Source organism: Equus przewalskii, chromosome 20 (genome assembly GCF_037783145.1).
Source record: "Equus przewalskii isolate Varuska chromosome 20, EquPr2, whole genome shotgun sequence".
Classification (NCBI taxonomy): Eukaryota; Metazoa; Chordata; class Mammalia; order Perissodactyla; family Equidae; genus Equus; species Equus przewalskii.
Window position 1 is genome coordinate 50,207,591 of NC_091850.1, and position 16,280 is coordinate 50,223,870.

Consider the following 16,280-nt stretch of genomic DNA (forward strand, 5'->3'; position numbering starts at 1 on the left):
TTCTTTTGATCTATTGTATCCTCAATTGTGTTTTGGCTCTTCTGTCTGGGGTCATGCTCTCTTAATTAGAAGACTCCTTCCTTTTCCCTCCTACACACAAGAACGTCCAGAGCCCTGAGCTCTGAGAGTCGGGGCCCCGGGGGACTGTGTATGATTTGATGTTTTTAATGTTTCTCTTCTGTCTTCAAAAATGAAATGATGAGCAAGAGTGATAACTATTCAGTTCCATCGCCTCCTCTTATAAGTGAAAGTTTAGGGAAACTCAACCATTTGCCTGATTGGTTCTAGAATCTCAGACTGCTTCTTTTCCGGGAGATAGCAACTCTTGCTCCCTCAAAGTAAGCATGCCTCCCACTCTCAGTTGAGAGGTTGACTTTTGACTCTACTGTTTGTTTGTTTGTTTGTTTTTCTGTGCATTCACACAGTTGACATAATCTTATTCCGACTATCCCAAACCCTTCCTCTCCTCTTGCCGCCACCATGATGTTTGTCTAGCTTGGAATATCTTCCCCTTGGATTGTTGCAATCCACATTCTTCTGGCTGGTATTTGCTCCATCAGCTCTTCCAGCTGGTGGCCTCACCTGTTTTTGGAGGCCAGACCCTACACTCAAGCATAGAGAGCTCCTCAAATCTTGGGGGGCTCTGGGCCACCAGCGGGATGAGACACCAACCACTGGAGACCAGTCTTCACTCTCTGACGGTGCAGGTTTGTTCCTGGAGCTCTGTGGGACTTGTTTGATTCCTTGTAAATAAGTGCAAGTTCTTTCACTGTGTTCATAAAGATAGATAATTCCACTTCCTGTCACCTTTTTCTGTTCTCTTCTCCTCAGTCGCCTTTGTTCCTTCACTCTTCCCATTTCTACTTTCCATTCTTTTCAGAATGCCAGCCGATGCTCAATGTGCCACATCCTATTGACTTCCCTGGCTTTTTACTTTTCATCACTGTACCTGTCCCTAAAGCCTTCACCTTCTCCATGAAGTTTTCCTGATTTGACTGAAAAACATTTGAATCTTATCTGCATTTGTTATCAGGAACTTAGACTTTCCAAATTACTTCTGGTTTCTGGAAACCAGCTGCCATATACCCCTATTTTCTACTTAGTAAGATAGTGTTTTCTGTCCGGCACGTCCTGGGCTTGTGTGCATTCCCCGTATTCATCTCAGGTTGTAAACACCTGTGATGATGCCCTTTGCATAGGGCCCTGCAGGATTAAGCATTTATTAATAATGACGGCCTTAAAGGAGACTGACTTTGCCTAGCAGATAGGAACCTCTGCCTCCTGTTTCTGAAGGCTGATGGCCTGGCGTGGGGAGACAGACAGAAAAGTCTCACATTCTAGTGGTCTCTAGAAGCTAAATTTGTGCTTAGTAGGTGGGCTATTGAGTTCAAATAGTCCTTTAAATTGCCGTAGGTGTCTCACTAAATTTGGCTCTGTTCAGAGTAAGCTCTTCCACCCTACGGGCTGTAAGTTCTGGAACGCCAGGCTGTTTCTTGTTTTTCATTTGTGTTTATTTGTTTTTCTCATGTCATTTCATTTCACTTGTAGTATTAAAGATTGAGGAGAAATTCTACATGTCTCAGGCTGAAGAAGGCCTTATATATTTGGCAAAAAATTGACAATATGAATATCTAAGTGGAAGTATAGAAGTGTATTTAATCACTAAAAAATCAGACTAGTGTTTGTAAATGGTAATTTAACTCTCTTTGGATAGCAGATGTTCTTTTAAATTAAGGTTGTTGGACATCACTCTGAGAGTCTACAAGTAAATGTAGCTAGGCAGTATAGGGCATGAAGCTGCCTGCCAAAATCAGGCTTTAGCTTTTCTTTACCTTATATTCATAGGATTACGAGCCTTGTTTGATTCAAGGATGAGAAATGAATTCCAGATACACTTTGCTGACATTGTATTCATACCCTACTTTATCTTTCAATGTGTGTGTTTAGAAGATAAATGCCCTACCTGGATATTTTCTCTGTATTCTCATTTTTGGGTGTCTATTTGAAGGGTTTTGTTTTGTTTGTTTCTCTTTAATTGGCTGCACAGGAAGATCCATCCTGCATTGTGAGTTTAGCATTTTCTTCATTGTCTCCCGTGCATCTCATTGTCTGTGCACACGCAGCATGGCCAACACCACATCTGCCTCCTTTCTGCGCAACCACTCGGAATACGAAAAGCCCCTCCACGCAGAGCATGCCCATGTGTTCAACATCTGGTGCAGGGATGGAGAGTGGAAAGGGCTGTGGCCTCACGTTGCTCTAAATGGTTTCCTTTTCCTCTTGATTTCCCCATTACAGATACTGCAATGAGCATCTGCTGTGCCCCCCACACATGTTCTGGACAGGCTGGGGTCCTTGGGAACGGTGCACAACCCAGTGTGGGGGTGGCATTCAAGCTCGCCGCAGGACCTGTGAGAATGGGCCTGACTGTGCAGGCTGTAATGTGGTGAGTAGAGTCCTCCCCATCCCCAGCCCTCATTTGAGAGCTGGGAGTCCAGACTTAAGACACACTAAATGTTGTGTGTACACTAGATTCTCTGCACACACTTACATTGCAAACATTAGGTATTCTGCAAATGCTAACTGCTCTGCACACACTTGGCAAACTGCAAAGATTAAGTGTTCTGCAGACTCTAAATGCTCTGCACACACTAGATGCTCTGCAAACACTATGTGCTCTCTAGGTACCAGCTGCTCTGTAAGCATGACATATCCAGACACTGGATGCTCTGTACACACTAGGTGGTCTGCAGGTACTAGGTGCTCTCACACACTAGATATTCTGCAAGCATTAGATCCTCGTCAGATGCTAAGTGCTCTGTAAACATTAACTGCTCTGTAAACGCGACATATCCAGGCACTAGATGTTCTGCACACACTAGATGCTATGAATCCCGTAAGTTTCTCTGGTTAATGAGAATGTCTGGAAGAGATACTGGAAAATTCAGAGTAGCCTGGAGGCTTCTTGAATTAAATATTCACATATGAGGTAAACTGCCCCAGGGGTTTTTCAGATCTGATTCCAGGACAGTTTGATTCCAGTTCTGAGCTAGGACAAAAATTTCAACCTGCTTATCTCTCTTCACTATACTTGGTTTGGGAAAATGGGATAAAGTCCCCATGCTGAGCTCACACCAAGGTATAGAACACTGACAAACCTGAGACACTGAGGATTGACACCCTTTATGGGGCCATTGTCAGAACACATTTGATGCCAATTCAAAGGAAATGAAAGACAGCTTATCGTTTTGTTTGCCTTCCACCCTAGCAGGTCACATTTCTTTTAACACTTTAAACCCTCAAATACAATTCCGCTTCTTTAAGCACCTTCCCCAGGCCTATTGTGGTTCTCCTGCACCATCTGTCAGAATGACTGAGCCCTGAAGGCTACTGGGCTTTCACCTCATTTGCCTTCCCCTGGTGCTGGCGCTGCAGAGTGGAGACAGTGGGGATGTTTTGGTGAAGAGCAGCACAAGAAGGTCTGGCTTGGCATCCTTCCTCACTGATCCTGCCGGTTGGTCTTTGCAGTACTTCCATAACCTTGGTTTATGAGGTTTAGTGATATTGTTGTGCTGCTGTGAAGTTTGTTTTTGTGAGATACAGAAACCACACATCCCAGATAGTCTGGGGAAATTCAGAGAGAGGAAGAGGGTTATGAGGTGCTTTGCCAGATATTACTCCCAACCCAAGGAGATTTCTTTTATTGGAATTTGCAATTAGATTTCTTCCCGTTTGCACTGGCAAAGATATTGCAGTAGATTTAATAGAGTCTACTGCTGATTCTAAAGGCACCTCTTTCCAGGCCAGCCTGAACTAACTTTTGACCAGGAAAACTTTTAGTGTCCAATTTAGGATGATATATTTATCGATATCTCAGATGCTGAAATTTAAAATTATTTATTAAAATGTGAAGGGTCAATCTGTGAACATTCACTCACTCTAGGAAAACAATTCAAATGTGAATTGTTTGCCGAAATATATCATCCCTATTCCTAGTGGCTTGGCATCGAAGGCTGGGATCTCCCCTCCCATATCAAGGTTTGTCTCATCTGCTGGGAAACCACTGGGCTGGATGAGCTGAGATGATCTTGCACTTTAGTTTATGAGACATTGCAATACGAAGAACTCAGAAAACGTTTTCAAGTCAATCATTTTCTTATTGCAAATTGACTAACAATTACATTTGAAAACAATTGAATGAAAGAAAAAATATATTAAGGAGAATACAGCATAACTCCCATTTAGTCACTGGAATATGTGTGTGTGTGATACATCTGGTTGTAAATGTAGAAATTAAATCTTTGTAAAATGTTAATGTACTCATTGAGTTATATCTAAATTTACAGATTATGGTTTATGAAACAAATATAACATCAGTTTTCAAATCGAGAAAAATATCACGCATATCTCCAATGAGCCTAATAGCATTTTTTTTTAAGTATTTTAGGGTTTTTTTGCCTTCCCCACCAAAGTTGATCCACTGGCCCCATACTTCCAAGAAGGTGTTATTGTGGCCCAAGGGAGCAATCCAATTTTTGTGTGGTAGAAGCACATATTTATTTTCCTTCCCACATGGCTTTTCCCATTTATCACGCTTTCTATTGCCCCTAGGGCAGGAATGCTAGCCTAGCCAACTGAGGAATGAAAGCGGGAAGAAGGAGGGGCTTGGTTTCTTTAGATTGCTTAGAAAATGTATCCTATCAATTACATTCCTAAGAAATTTACTTAGAAGTAGTAGCTATTTAGATAGAGTCACATATTGATCTTCACCTTCTAGCTGCAGTTTATCAATCTTTGGCCACAAAGTATGTTTATTTTTGATGGAGGTCTTTTATCAAGACAGTAGCTGTAAGCATAGGCAATTTATTGATTTTGGAACAATGAAGTGGATTATCTGCTCACCAGTATCAGGCTAGATGACAAGTCAGATGATATTTCTGAATCTCAGTCTTGTCCTCTAGGAAGGGGGTGACAGTCCCTCCCTCCCAGAGCCACTGTTAGTGTCAGGTATGGTGATGCCCATGAGGTTGTGGCAGATGGTCTCATCTTTCAGGCCCGTCACTGTGAGTCCTTCCTAAACTGTTCATCTCTTCGATTTTTATTTCTGGGCTTCACCTGCTTCTCTGAGCTCAAGTTCATACAAATCTTCATAGGCTAATAAAATGTTATCTACACGGTAAGCAACATTTTTGTGGAAACTGTAAGAACTTGAATTTTCTGAGTACTACTGCAGCTTATAGAAAAAGAAAGAGTTGATTTTAAGTATTAACACCTTATAAAAATTTGAGAATATTTTCTTGCTCCACCATTTTAAAATTGAAATTTCATGATAAGATTTCCCAAGTTTCTCCTGGGAAATGTGTATGTGCTTGTCTTTGAATAAATCACTAAGCCGTTATTTAAATCTCAGTAAGAGAGGTTCAGTTCAGACAGTTCAGACCCACATGGCTGCCATTCCTTCTTTCCTTTTCATGAAACCCAGCTCTTAAAGTTCCAAAGTTGATAGCTTTTTGAGATCCTGTTTTTAGTCCTTTTGGATAAATACTCAGAAGTTGAATTTTGGGATCATATGGTAGTTCTATTATTAATTTTTCGAAATTAGAAATACTGTTTTCCATAGCGGCTACACCATTTTGCATTCCCACCAACAGGGTGCAAAGGTCCCAATTTCTCCACATCCAAAAGAATTGAAATCAGGATCTTGAATAGAAATCTGCACTCCTATTTTCATTGCAGCACTATTCATAATAGCCAAGATGTGGAAACAATCTAAACGTCCATCCTGGTGATCAATGGATAAAGAAAATGCAGTCTATACATACAATGGAATAGTAATTCAACCTTTCAAAAGAAGGAAATTCTGCAGCATGCAACAACATGGATGAACCTTGAGGACGTTATGCTAGGTGAAATTAGCCAATCACGGAAAGACAAATACTTTATGATTTCTCTTATATGAGGTATCTGAAATAGTCAGATTCCTAAAGAGTGGAATGATGGTTCCAAGAGTTGGAAGGGGAGGGGGAAGAGGGAGTTACTGATCAAGGAGCGTCAAGTTTCAGTTAAGCAAGAAGAATGAGCTCTAGAGATATGCTGTACAACGTGGTGCCTGTAGTCAACAATACAGCATTGTATAATTAAAAATTTAACAGGGCAGATCTCATGTTAAATGTTCTTACCACAGTAAAATAAACTAGAATAAAACAATGGAAAAATAAAGTTCAAGCGATAAAAAAGTTCCAAAGGTTGAAGGCTTGGGGTCATGGAGCCTGAGTTGTTTGGGGAGCTGACCGGCAAACACAGAGAGGGGCCTCCCCAGTTTCCACTTCATCCTTTCACACTGTGGCCTCACAGAGCAGGGGAGGACAGCACGGACGGTGGGGGAGCGAGGCCAAGCCCACGTCCCAGCTCTGCCTCTGAGTCTCCAGGACACTTGAGGTGCTGTTCCATGTCTCCAGTCAGCTCCCTCAAATGAAATAGGAGGCACCAACACCTGGCTGTTTGGGAGGTTACCGACAATGTAAGACATATATATATGTGTGTGTGTACGTGTATCATATCCTATATATCCTAGCTCAGTGGTGGATCTAACAGAGACATTGATAAAATAGAAATATTATCACTATCATTGTTGGCATCAACACACAGTCTTAGGGAAAAAAAATTCTATTTTTAAATACTATAACAATAACAACTCACATTTTATATTTACTATATTTAAAATTGTCTTTATATTAATATTTGTATTCATATATAAGTATCAATATTTTGTTAATTTATAGTAAATATAAATGTTATTATTTTATATCATATTTGAATTATTTATGTTTCATTTTTATCCTGTTTTGATAATATCTAGTAACCATAATGATAATTGTTAGACCAAGTCTTACAAATCCTAACTTACTGCGTAACGTCAAACGAGTTATTGAAATGAAGTTATAGTTAAGCACACTGGAGTCATTATTTAGGTGTGTTATGATAGACTGAAAACCTGCGTATAATAAAACTCGCACAGGAACCCAGGACGGTAGGAGAGAGGAGTAAGGGAAAATCATGCTATTTATTGATGACCCACTGAGAGCCCGCTGCAGTCTATCTGCCTTTCATTCTGCTCCGCTCCGTGAATGTGACTTTGCTGTACCAGTGTTGGCGGGTGAGGAAGGTGAGACCGCCTGGGTGGGTCAGCTTCCCGAGGGGACTGAGCCCATCCATAGAGGAGTGGGCGCCAGGGAGAAGGTGTCACCATTCTACCTGGGGAGAACAGACAGAGAGAGGGTCAGTGTCTGTTCAAGGTCACATTACCAGGATTTAAGCCTCAATCACATCAGTGGCTTGAAAATCCAAAGTTATAATTATTTGATTTACAATAATTACCTAGATCATTTAGAACAGCCACGTTGGGGTTAACTGTCTTTGGCATATTTTTGTTTACTGCGGCCTCCACAGAAAATAAAGGGGCGAGCAGTGTGACATTAACTGGCAAGAGCTAACATCCCCCACCCACAAAAACTAGATCGATTTAAAAAGTAGTTATTAGAAAGACTCTTTTCCTTTCCTCCTTAATTGATACAGTTATCTCTAGTGTCGATTTATTTTTTTGGTGCTAAAATATTTTCTAGAGAACCACACCTCTTTGCAATGACACCGACTTCTAGACAAATGGGACAGCTGGCACCTCCTTTCTTTCTTTCTTTTTTTTAATTTTAATTTTAATTTATTTTTTGAGGAAGATTAGCCCTGAGCTAACATCCCCCACCAATCCTCCTCTTTTTGCTGAGGAAGACTGGCCCTGAGCCAACATCCATGCCCACCTTCCTCTACTTTACATGTGGGACGCCTGCCACAGCATGGCTTGCCAAGCAGTGCATAGGTCTACACCGGGGATCCGAACTGACGAACCCCGGGCCACAGAAGCAGAATGTAGGAGCCTAACCACTGCACCACCAGGCTGGCCTTGGCACCTCCTTTCTATATAAAATATAGAGGAAACATAAACTGAGAGAGACTGAGGTTTTCAACTTGAACAAATAGTTTTTAAATAGGCTGTTTGCTCGTCTGTGGCTGTTAGTTCCCTTGTCCTCGTGTTTAGTGTTTCCTCATTTTTGAACGAGTGATTTTCTAGAGATCAGTGGTCCTGCCATGGAGGACGGACACATCTTTGTGAGGAGGTACCTAGAAAGGTCTCTCCTTGCTCAGTTATTTTTGTTGTTTTCGTTCTGTTTGTACAGTCTGAGCCCAGCCTACGCTAGCCTGCAGGTCCTTGAACATAGTCAGTTTACATGGAATCCTATGTGTTGAAGTGTTATTATTTCTCTTTGGGCCAAGCTCCATGTCTGCTCGCTTCTTTGCTGCCCTAACAAGCCTTGACAGCTCAGTTGCAGACGCCACCCAGCCTCTTGATATGAGTTACTTCTTGGGGTGTCTAGAAGCTTCACTTACTTTAATAAGCCAGTTGGCCCTTCTGATTTAGATACTACTAGTTCTATCCATTGATAACGAAAATGCCATTTTATAATTCTGAAAAAGCAATTTCCTTATGTAAAATTTAGTACATAAAGTAAAATCAAGTCATTGATTCTAACTCAATTGAGAACATAGGGAATTTTTTAGATAAACATAATATTTTTCATCACCATCGCCATCATCATCCTCATTGCCATTATAATTTCTACATGCCAGATAATATTTAAAGTGCTTCTTAGGGATTTTATGATTTATTCCTCCCAGTTAACCAATGATGACTATTAGAGTAGCTATTTTTTAGATGTGCAAACGGCACAAAGAGGCACCATGAGCCAACTCGATGAGAGGTGGCCAGATGCAAAGCCAGGGATTTTATAATTCTAAATGCATTTTATAATTCTAGATGTATGGATAGCCTGCGTGTTTCCCAACTACATTCTGTGACTTCATTTAATATCTGAAAATAATTTAAAAGGGTAAAGGTTAAAAGACTGCAGTTTTCCTAATGTTACCTAAACACAAACATGCTTATAGAAATGTTTTGCCCAGGTAAGTATGATCCACAGCCCATTTGGTTAAAGAGAATCAAATAAAAAGCTGAAAAAAAGCAATCTTTTATCACTTATTGAGAACAACAGACAACCCTTGGTGGCTTCATAGAGTGCATAAAACTGACGCCCAGAGGGACTAGAAGATTCTTAGGGAAGCCCCAGATATTCGGATCCACCTAGGAGGGGCACCTCTATCCTCCAAAGCCACTGCATACAGTTGTGCAGGCTGTGCACTGCCTAATTCCAAGGGGATGTCCAAGGTCATATAAATGTGAGTAGTTCCCCTGTAGAAGAACAATGCACAGCCTGGGTGGTATACGTGGGACCCTCAGGGCTACTCTCGCCTTGACCTGAGTGCATGAAAACTGCATTTCTTCAAAGCTTCAAAAACACGGAAGGTGGTTGTGACCTTTTCTTTTGGACTGCATCCTGTGTTGTGGAGGGAGGAGCTGAGGGGGGCCAGCCAGGCATCTTAGCTTGGGCTCCATTTAAAGTAGAGCTTGAGACAAAACAAAGGCTTAGATCAGAGAGTTTATTTGGGAGATGAATCTACAGCAGCAGGTGGGAGGGATGCGGGAATGAGGCAGGGAAGGCGGAAAGCCCACAGTAGGCTTTGCTGTCAGAGTCTCTGCTGTGGTAGCAGGGCAGTGTCCCTCCAGGGGGCTGAGAAGTCTGCAGAATGTCCCAAGAAATGCCTGCCCTCCATGGGCTGCCCGTGACTGAGGGACGCTCCCTGCTGCCCCATCACAAGCCCAGTAAGCCTCAGGTCTCGGAGAAGAGGGCCATGCAAAAAGCCACTGAGAGTGAGGTCTGGACCCCAGGTGGGTGCTGGGGGCAGACAACTGCCCACCACCATGCCTGGGGCTGGGGTCATGGGGGGGGCCACACTGTGGGGACCCTAAAGCAACTGCTCCACCTGGCTTCATGGAAACAAATCCTGACAGCCCTGGAATGGGCTGAGGAACACAGAATTTCTGAAGCTGCAGCCCAGTAACTGAGGTTCAACACTAACTGGGGCCCTTCTGCCTTGTAGTGTCTCAGGGACTCCTGAGAACTTTCCAGACATCAGATGGCTATGAATGAAAAGCTGCAGGGGTTCCTGGGAAAGGTCTCCTTGTTCCTCAAAAAGAGACACAGGAAGGGAGGGTTCCATTCTTCCTCTGGATACTGGTGTGAGGGAGGTGAAGCTGGAATTGCTACTCCCCACTTGGTGGCAGCCTGAGGGGCCACCAGGTCCAGGCAGAGGAGCAGGAGCAAAGCGGAGAGGCAGAGCTGGGGACACCGAGGGGCCCATCTGTCTGGGAGCTGCCCTTGCTGGGGACTGGCTGAGTGAGATCAAAAGTTCCCAGTATTATGCTGAGTAAGAGTGGTGATAATGGGCACCCTTGTCTTGTTCCTGTTCTCAGAGGGATGGCTTTCAGTTTTTCACCATTGAGTATGATGTTGGCTGTGGGTTTGTCATATATGGTCTTTATTATATTGAAGTATTTTTCAACTATACCCATTTTATTGAAAGTTTTTATCATAAATGAATGTTGGATCTTGTCCAATGATTTCTCCATCTATGGACACTAGACTTTTGGTGGTGAACATGATACCATCTATACAGAAGCTGAAATATAATAATGTACACCTGACATTTACATAATGCTATAAACCTGTATGACCTCAATAAAAATATTTCCCCATGGCTTCAGCTAATTTGAGTCAAAAATCATCCTAACTGCTATGCCCACTCCCTACCTCACCACCCTCCTCCTCAGAAGCACCTCAAATCCCAGATCCTTAAAAATAGGGGAAGGGGTAGGCAAGCACCCCCTACCCTGAGCTATCTCCTACATTTCCCATCTATGGAAGCTGCTTCTCAAATACCACTTAAGAACTGATATTAAAAGGCATGTTCTTTCTTAATTGCTGTATCTGATGGAGATGATCTTAAATTTTCGTGTGGTCCATCACCATGAAAGCTCAACAGATGACCTTAACTTTCATGAACAAGGTCACAGTGTGAACCCCTCCATTGCACGGTGCCTGTAAAACGCATTCCCTTCTATTTCCAGATATTCTTCCACAAGGGAAATGATTGATCTTCCTAGCTGAAACTTGATATTACATCTTCATAAGCATGGGAATGCAAATTTGCTTTCTTTTGTTATGCGGTATCTCAGTGAAGAGTTTGAAAATATGAAAGATTGTCAGAGTGAAAATGCCACATTTTCTTTAAAGAGGGTTTAGTACTTTGAAAAAGTTAATGTCAGTATACCAAATCAAGTGGTACAGCTCATGGCCACAAAAGTGTAAGTTTTCTGAAATTTAGCCCTGGCGGTTCAACAATCAAGTTTAAGAATGATGCATGACGCAGAGGGAGAGAAAAGAAAAATGATGGATTATAGGAATTAATCCATCAAAAGTCTGCCTCTAGAACATGTGAATTATCATCTACAATCTCTGGAAATTGCAGTTGGTAAGGAGATCTAGAGTGTTTCACAAAACGTTTTATTTATGGTATTGGAGGAGTCTGTTGCACAGATTTCTTTGGCTTTACAAAAAAATCAGGTTGGTTTCTGCCTTTAATAAGTCAAATACAGTGACTGCAAAGTTAATTGAAAAGGGAAACTTTCAGAATAGAGGTTTTCTGCTGGAAAAGTGAGTTAATTGTGACACACACACACAGATTTTCCCTTTACAGTTTGCCAATAAATTCCATATTAAAGATTCTCCGATACTTGACATTAAAATACCTAAAATTTACTCATGGAGACACAATAATGGGATTCCCAGTCATAACAGTTTCTACTAATTGGCCATGAGTTCTGAAATCTTTTATAGTCCTGTGTAAGTACACAGTGCACATGGAGCAAACCAATTCTTTTAAAGGCATAACGAACACTCAGCCATCGGAAACCCACATTTCTGTTTTAAACAATGCCACATTTTTAGTTGCTACAAAATAAGTAATTAAATATGGCTTTCTAAGTTTAAAGCCTTAGTAGCAATTCCTCTAAAAACAATCAGGATATGTTTTTTTTTCCAAATGCGTCTTCAGTCTTTGCTTATAGCCCTGCTGACAATTTGGGGCTAATCATAGGTTATCGGTAGAAAATGCTCCTTGGGTGGTTTAATCGATTTCATGTCCCTGACAAATTGGGCACTTATTATTGGTCAGTTTCTCACCTTGTCTAGGCACTTGCCACTGCAATTAAAGGCAACGCTCTTGGAGTAGTGTTGCTTGTTCATAGTTTTTAAAAAGTGATTTAGTTATGCAGCCAAATTGGCCTTTAAATGATGTACTCTGAAGCTGCCCCTCTCATTGAAATGAGGACTTCCTGTCCCAATGTGCAGTTTGTAGCATCAAGGATGGGCTCTTGAACTTATTTTCATCTTTCGGTAGTTGTGTCTCCCCTCTAGCCTTTAAAAATCATATTTCAGTCCAGCACATCACGGCACAGGCTGAGGCCATGGTTCCAGGAGGCATTTTCATTCCTTATAGCAGCTTGGGTTGTGACTGCATGAAAAAAATATTCTGCCCACCCAGCCATCCCAATGTGAGAGCTGTGGCTCTATACTGATATTAACTCTGCCCAACCAGCATATGGGGAAGTGGAGAGAAACAGAGGTCTGATCTATTTGAGTTTCATGTTATCATGGCCGACCTATTGCCCCAGCTGACTCATTTCTAAAATCCCCTCTAAAATCAGGTAAATAAGCAAGCAAACAAAAACTTAGAAAGACATCCTCTGATCGAAGGCTTTTGTCATTTACTTAACTGATTGTGCCTCTTGTGTTGTGGTCTCATTTGGTGTACTCAGCTTTGCAAGACCTGCGTATGTCACAGTCTTAATAGATGTTTGAATTCACAGTGATGCAACTAGAATCTGAGCATCTTGATTTTTTACCACTTTCATTCCACCATTATTTAATAAATGTTAATCTTCTACCCTGTGATGGGCTCGGGATACCTGGTGAATAAGGGATTTATGGTCCCTGCTTAAAACTGAGGAAGGAATCCTCACTTGAGAAGCTTACACCAAAATGGCCTGTGTACCGTTTGGTTCATGACCGTGTTTTGGGTTGTGGGTGCTGTTATTCACAATGTGCTTTAAAACTGATTTTCACTTAGCAAGGATGAAGTGTATTGTAGAAATAGTCCACATGTATACAAGCGCACCCAGAGGATTTTAAAATAAGTTTTGATCACATTATACTTGTCATCTGGTTTGGCTCATGGCAGACAGTTCTTCCTTTTGGAGAACTAACATAAGTGTTTAATTATATCAACAATGTGTTTTAATTTGTGTTTTGTTTAAGATTTGCATTTCCCATTTTTTTATTATTTCATCAGAGTGCCTCCAGTGTAATTATTGAACACGTATAATTTCAGTTGTTAAAACAATTCACATACATAATAGTTTTCAAAGCAACTTGTAATTAAGTAAAGCAGGAAGCAACAGATGTTGGAGCATGAAAAAATGGTTTTAAAACATTGAATATTCTTCACAAATGCCATGGTTTCTTTCTTCCCAAGTGCTATCCTTTAGTAATCCTAAAATTTTCTAAGAACTAGAGCCTAGCTCAAAACTCTTCTATGTGAATACAAGAAAGAATATAAGAAGCTTCTGCAACATTTAGGTTTTCTCATTACTATTCATGAATAGAAATACAAGGTTACATTTAGAAGTTGTCAAAATTTGTCAGAAAAAAAAAAAGCTTAATTATTTTGCTCTTTAGTCTGCTGATGCGCCGCGGTACCAGACATTCTTAGAACAGCTGTCTCTGCATTTCACTCCACGGCATGTTTTTTCAAGATCTGGTTGACTTGTAGAATCTCATGAGGTTCTGGTTTGAAAGAAATAGTTGCAATAAAGACTGTTGAAGACAGAATTGGCACATACCATGTCACATTCTTGCATTATTTTATAAGCTATGATGCATGAGAAATTACATCCCACACACTACTATTTGGCATCTTGCTTCCATCATGATGTGAAACATTTTCCACATCTGTTCCAGTCCATCCTAATCCCAGGAAATTGCCCAGTTTGGGACTATTATTAGAAAGCACTCGTTGAAGGAACTCTAGTGTCATCGTGTGGGAGAAAGAAATGGCAGTGGCTGAATGAAGGAACCTATAGAATCTACCTTATAAAATTATTCAGCCTCTGCATATGAAACCAGAAGCACATGAACCATAGCCCCTCAAAAGGGAGAGAGATAAAAATAGCAGGGCAAACAGATGGAATCCAGACTTCCAGAGGAGCCCTGTGATGTCCACCAGGCAGTTTTCTTATGAAGCTTATTTAATTGCTTTCTTTCTCTGATCTTCTTGCAACTGCTAATAGCTTTTAGTGAGAAAGCCCTGGCATCTGAAAGTGAAGGGGGAGGAAAGGAACTGTGTCTGTTACATGAGTCTTGTTAGATAATTAATTTCTCTAATATTTGATGTGATCTTCTATGATATTGTTAATTTCTAAGTAGTTTTACATATGAAAGACAGGAAATTCTCAGTGACTGGTTCATGTTGTCATCCTGTCTCCTGTAGAATTTTCAGATCTTTTCATCTGTATATCCAGACAACCAAAAGTGTTGACTGTCTATTGTGTGTGAAGAATTTTTCTAGGCACTGTGGAAGATAGGCAGATACATACAATAAAATTTCTAACCTCAAGGAGTTTACTTTCTAGCTTAGGAGAAAAAGATATAAATCAAATGGCTAGAATATAGGAAATAAGTCAGGAATGCCAATGGGACAATTCAGAGAAACACTGTTGAGTCCAGAGGAGGAAGAGGTTACCTCTGGCTGGATGGGTCAAGGGCCCAACAAGGTTGTGGCCAGGATTTGGCCAAGTTGAGATGGGAGTGGGAGCTTCTCTGTGAAAAGAACACGAGTGAAGGCTGTGGATCAAAAGATGTGGGGTCTATACTGGGAGCCCTGAGTAGCATCATTTATGTGGCCTGAGGATGTGTAAAGGAATGTGGCAAGACACAGATTTGGAAAGTAAGTTGTTTCTCTCATAAAAAGTCTTGAATACCAGGCTAAGTATGCAGTCATCCAACTCTCGTTAACATGCTGTGGCAGCTACATAATTGGAGCTAGACTGTCTTGGGTTAATATTTCCACAGTATAACTCCTTCAGTGATTTCAAACAAATAAGCTACATCATGTTTTCAATTATTTTTCCCTTACAGTGAAAAAAAAAAATCATGTTGATTTTCCTATCTAAAAGATAGAAGCTATCCAATTGTGAGTACTGACATGATGTTGTACGTGCAAATATGTGTGTGCGTACGTGTGTATGGTCCTTATTCTGAAGTAAGCTATTTTCCCACAATCATTCCTTCAACTCAGGTAGGTACTTCTAAACCCGAAAAACTTAAATTTAATGTCAGTATTGCCAAAAAATATGCTACATAAACTTGGGTTTAGTCCTATTTCAAAGAGGAAAGTTCCATCCTGCTAATATGAGAGGAATTAAGTTGTTTTTAAACTTACTAATAACAAAAATGTAAAGTGAAGGTATTCTACGATTTTAGAGTCAGCAACAATATCTATTTTATTCATGACTGTATCCCCAACACCTAGCAAAGTCTAGGATACTGAATAAGTGAACCTGGTTATTGAATATGTATATTAAATTTTTTAAAGATGATGGCAATTTGGGAAAATATTGTCAACATTTTTTCTAAGGAAGTGATTATTCTCATGTATTGTATTGTTCCTGTCTACTTTTTGGTTTATCCTTACAGTCTCTTATAAGGGAATATATTTTGTGGTTAGTCTTCTCTTTCATAGGGGTTCTTCACATCCCAATGGAGGTGCTTTTGGTTTACAATTAATTTTTTTTCCCATGAAACTTGCTTATAAGCATTTCATTTCTTGTTCGTATTCTTAAATTATTTCAAATTCTTTCCAATTAGCTTTACAAGGCTGCTCCAAACAAACCAAATTTAGTACTGCAAAACAGTATACCCATAGTAATAGTGTATGAAGTTCATTAAAATTGGTTTTGACATTAAATTATACTTGGCAAAGACCTTCTATGACCTTTCAGACTCATAGGCAAGACTTGAGTACATATAACTAATGCAGAGTACCTAATTAGAAAAGTAAATCTGAATTTAATATTTTAAAGTGGCATGGATTCCAATATTTGAGCTCCCCTTTGTAAATACAAATTTAAATGTAATAGCCCTGAGCCCTTTTCAGACCATCATCCCGCCTGTTAATCAAATGTTGTCTGGTTTCCTTTGATGCACTTTGTGCAC

General features: G+C 40.5%; 1 protein-coding gene across 2 annotated transcripts in view; it reads left to right on the top strand.

Moving 5' to 3' along the window:
* Window positions 1-16,280, top strand: part of SEMA5A (semaphorin 5A) — a 460,685-nt gene that overhangs the window by 393,838 nt on the left and 50,567 nt on the right. The window contains exons 16-17 of one of the 2 annotated variants that reach the window (XM_070587216.1): window positions 2,048-2,065; window positions 2,299-2,446. In XM_070587216.1, coding sequence (XP_070443317.1) covers window positions 2,048-2,065; window positions 2,299-2,446 — 166 coding nt within the window. The remainder of the gene's footprint in view (window positions 1-2,047; window positions 2,066-2,298; window positions 2,447-16,280) is intronic. The other variant, XM_008513162.2, reaches the window with a different exon arrangement.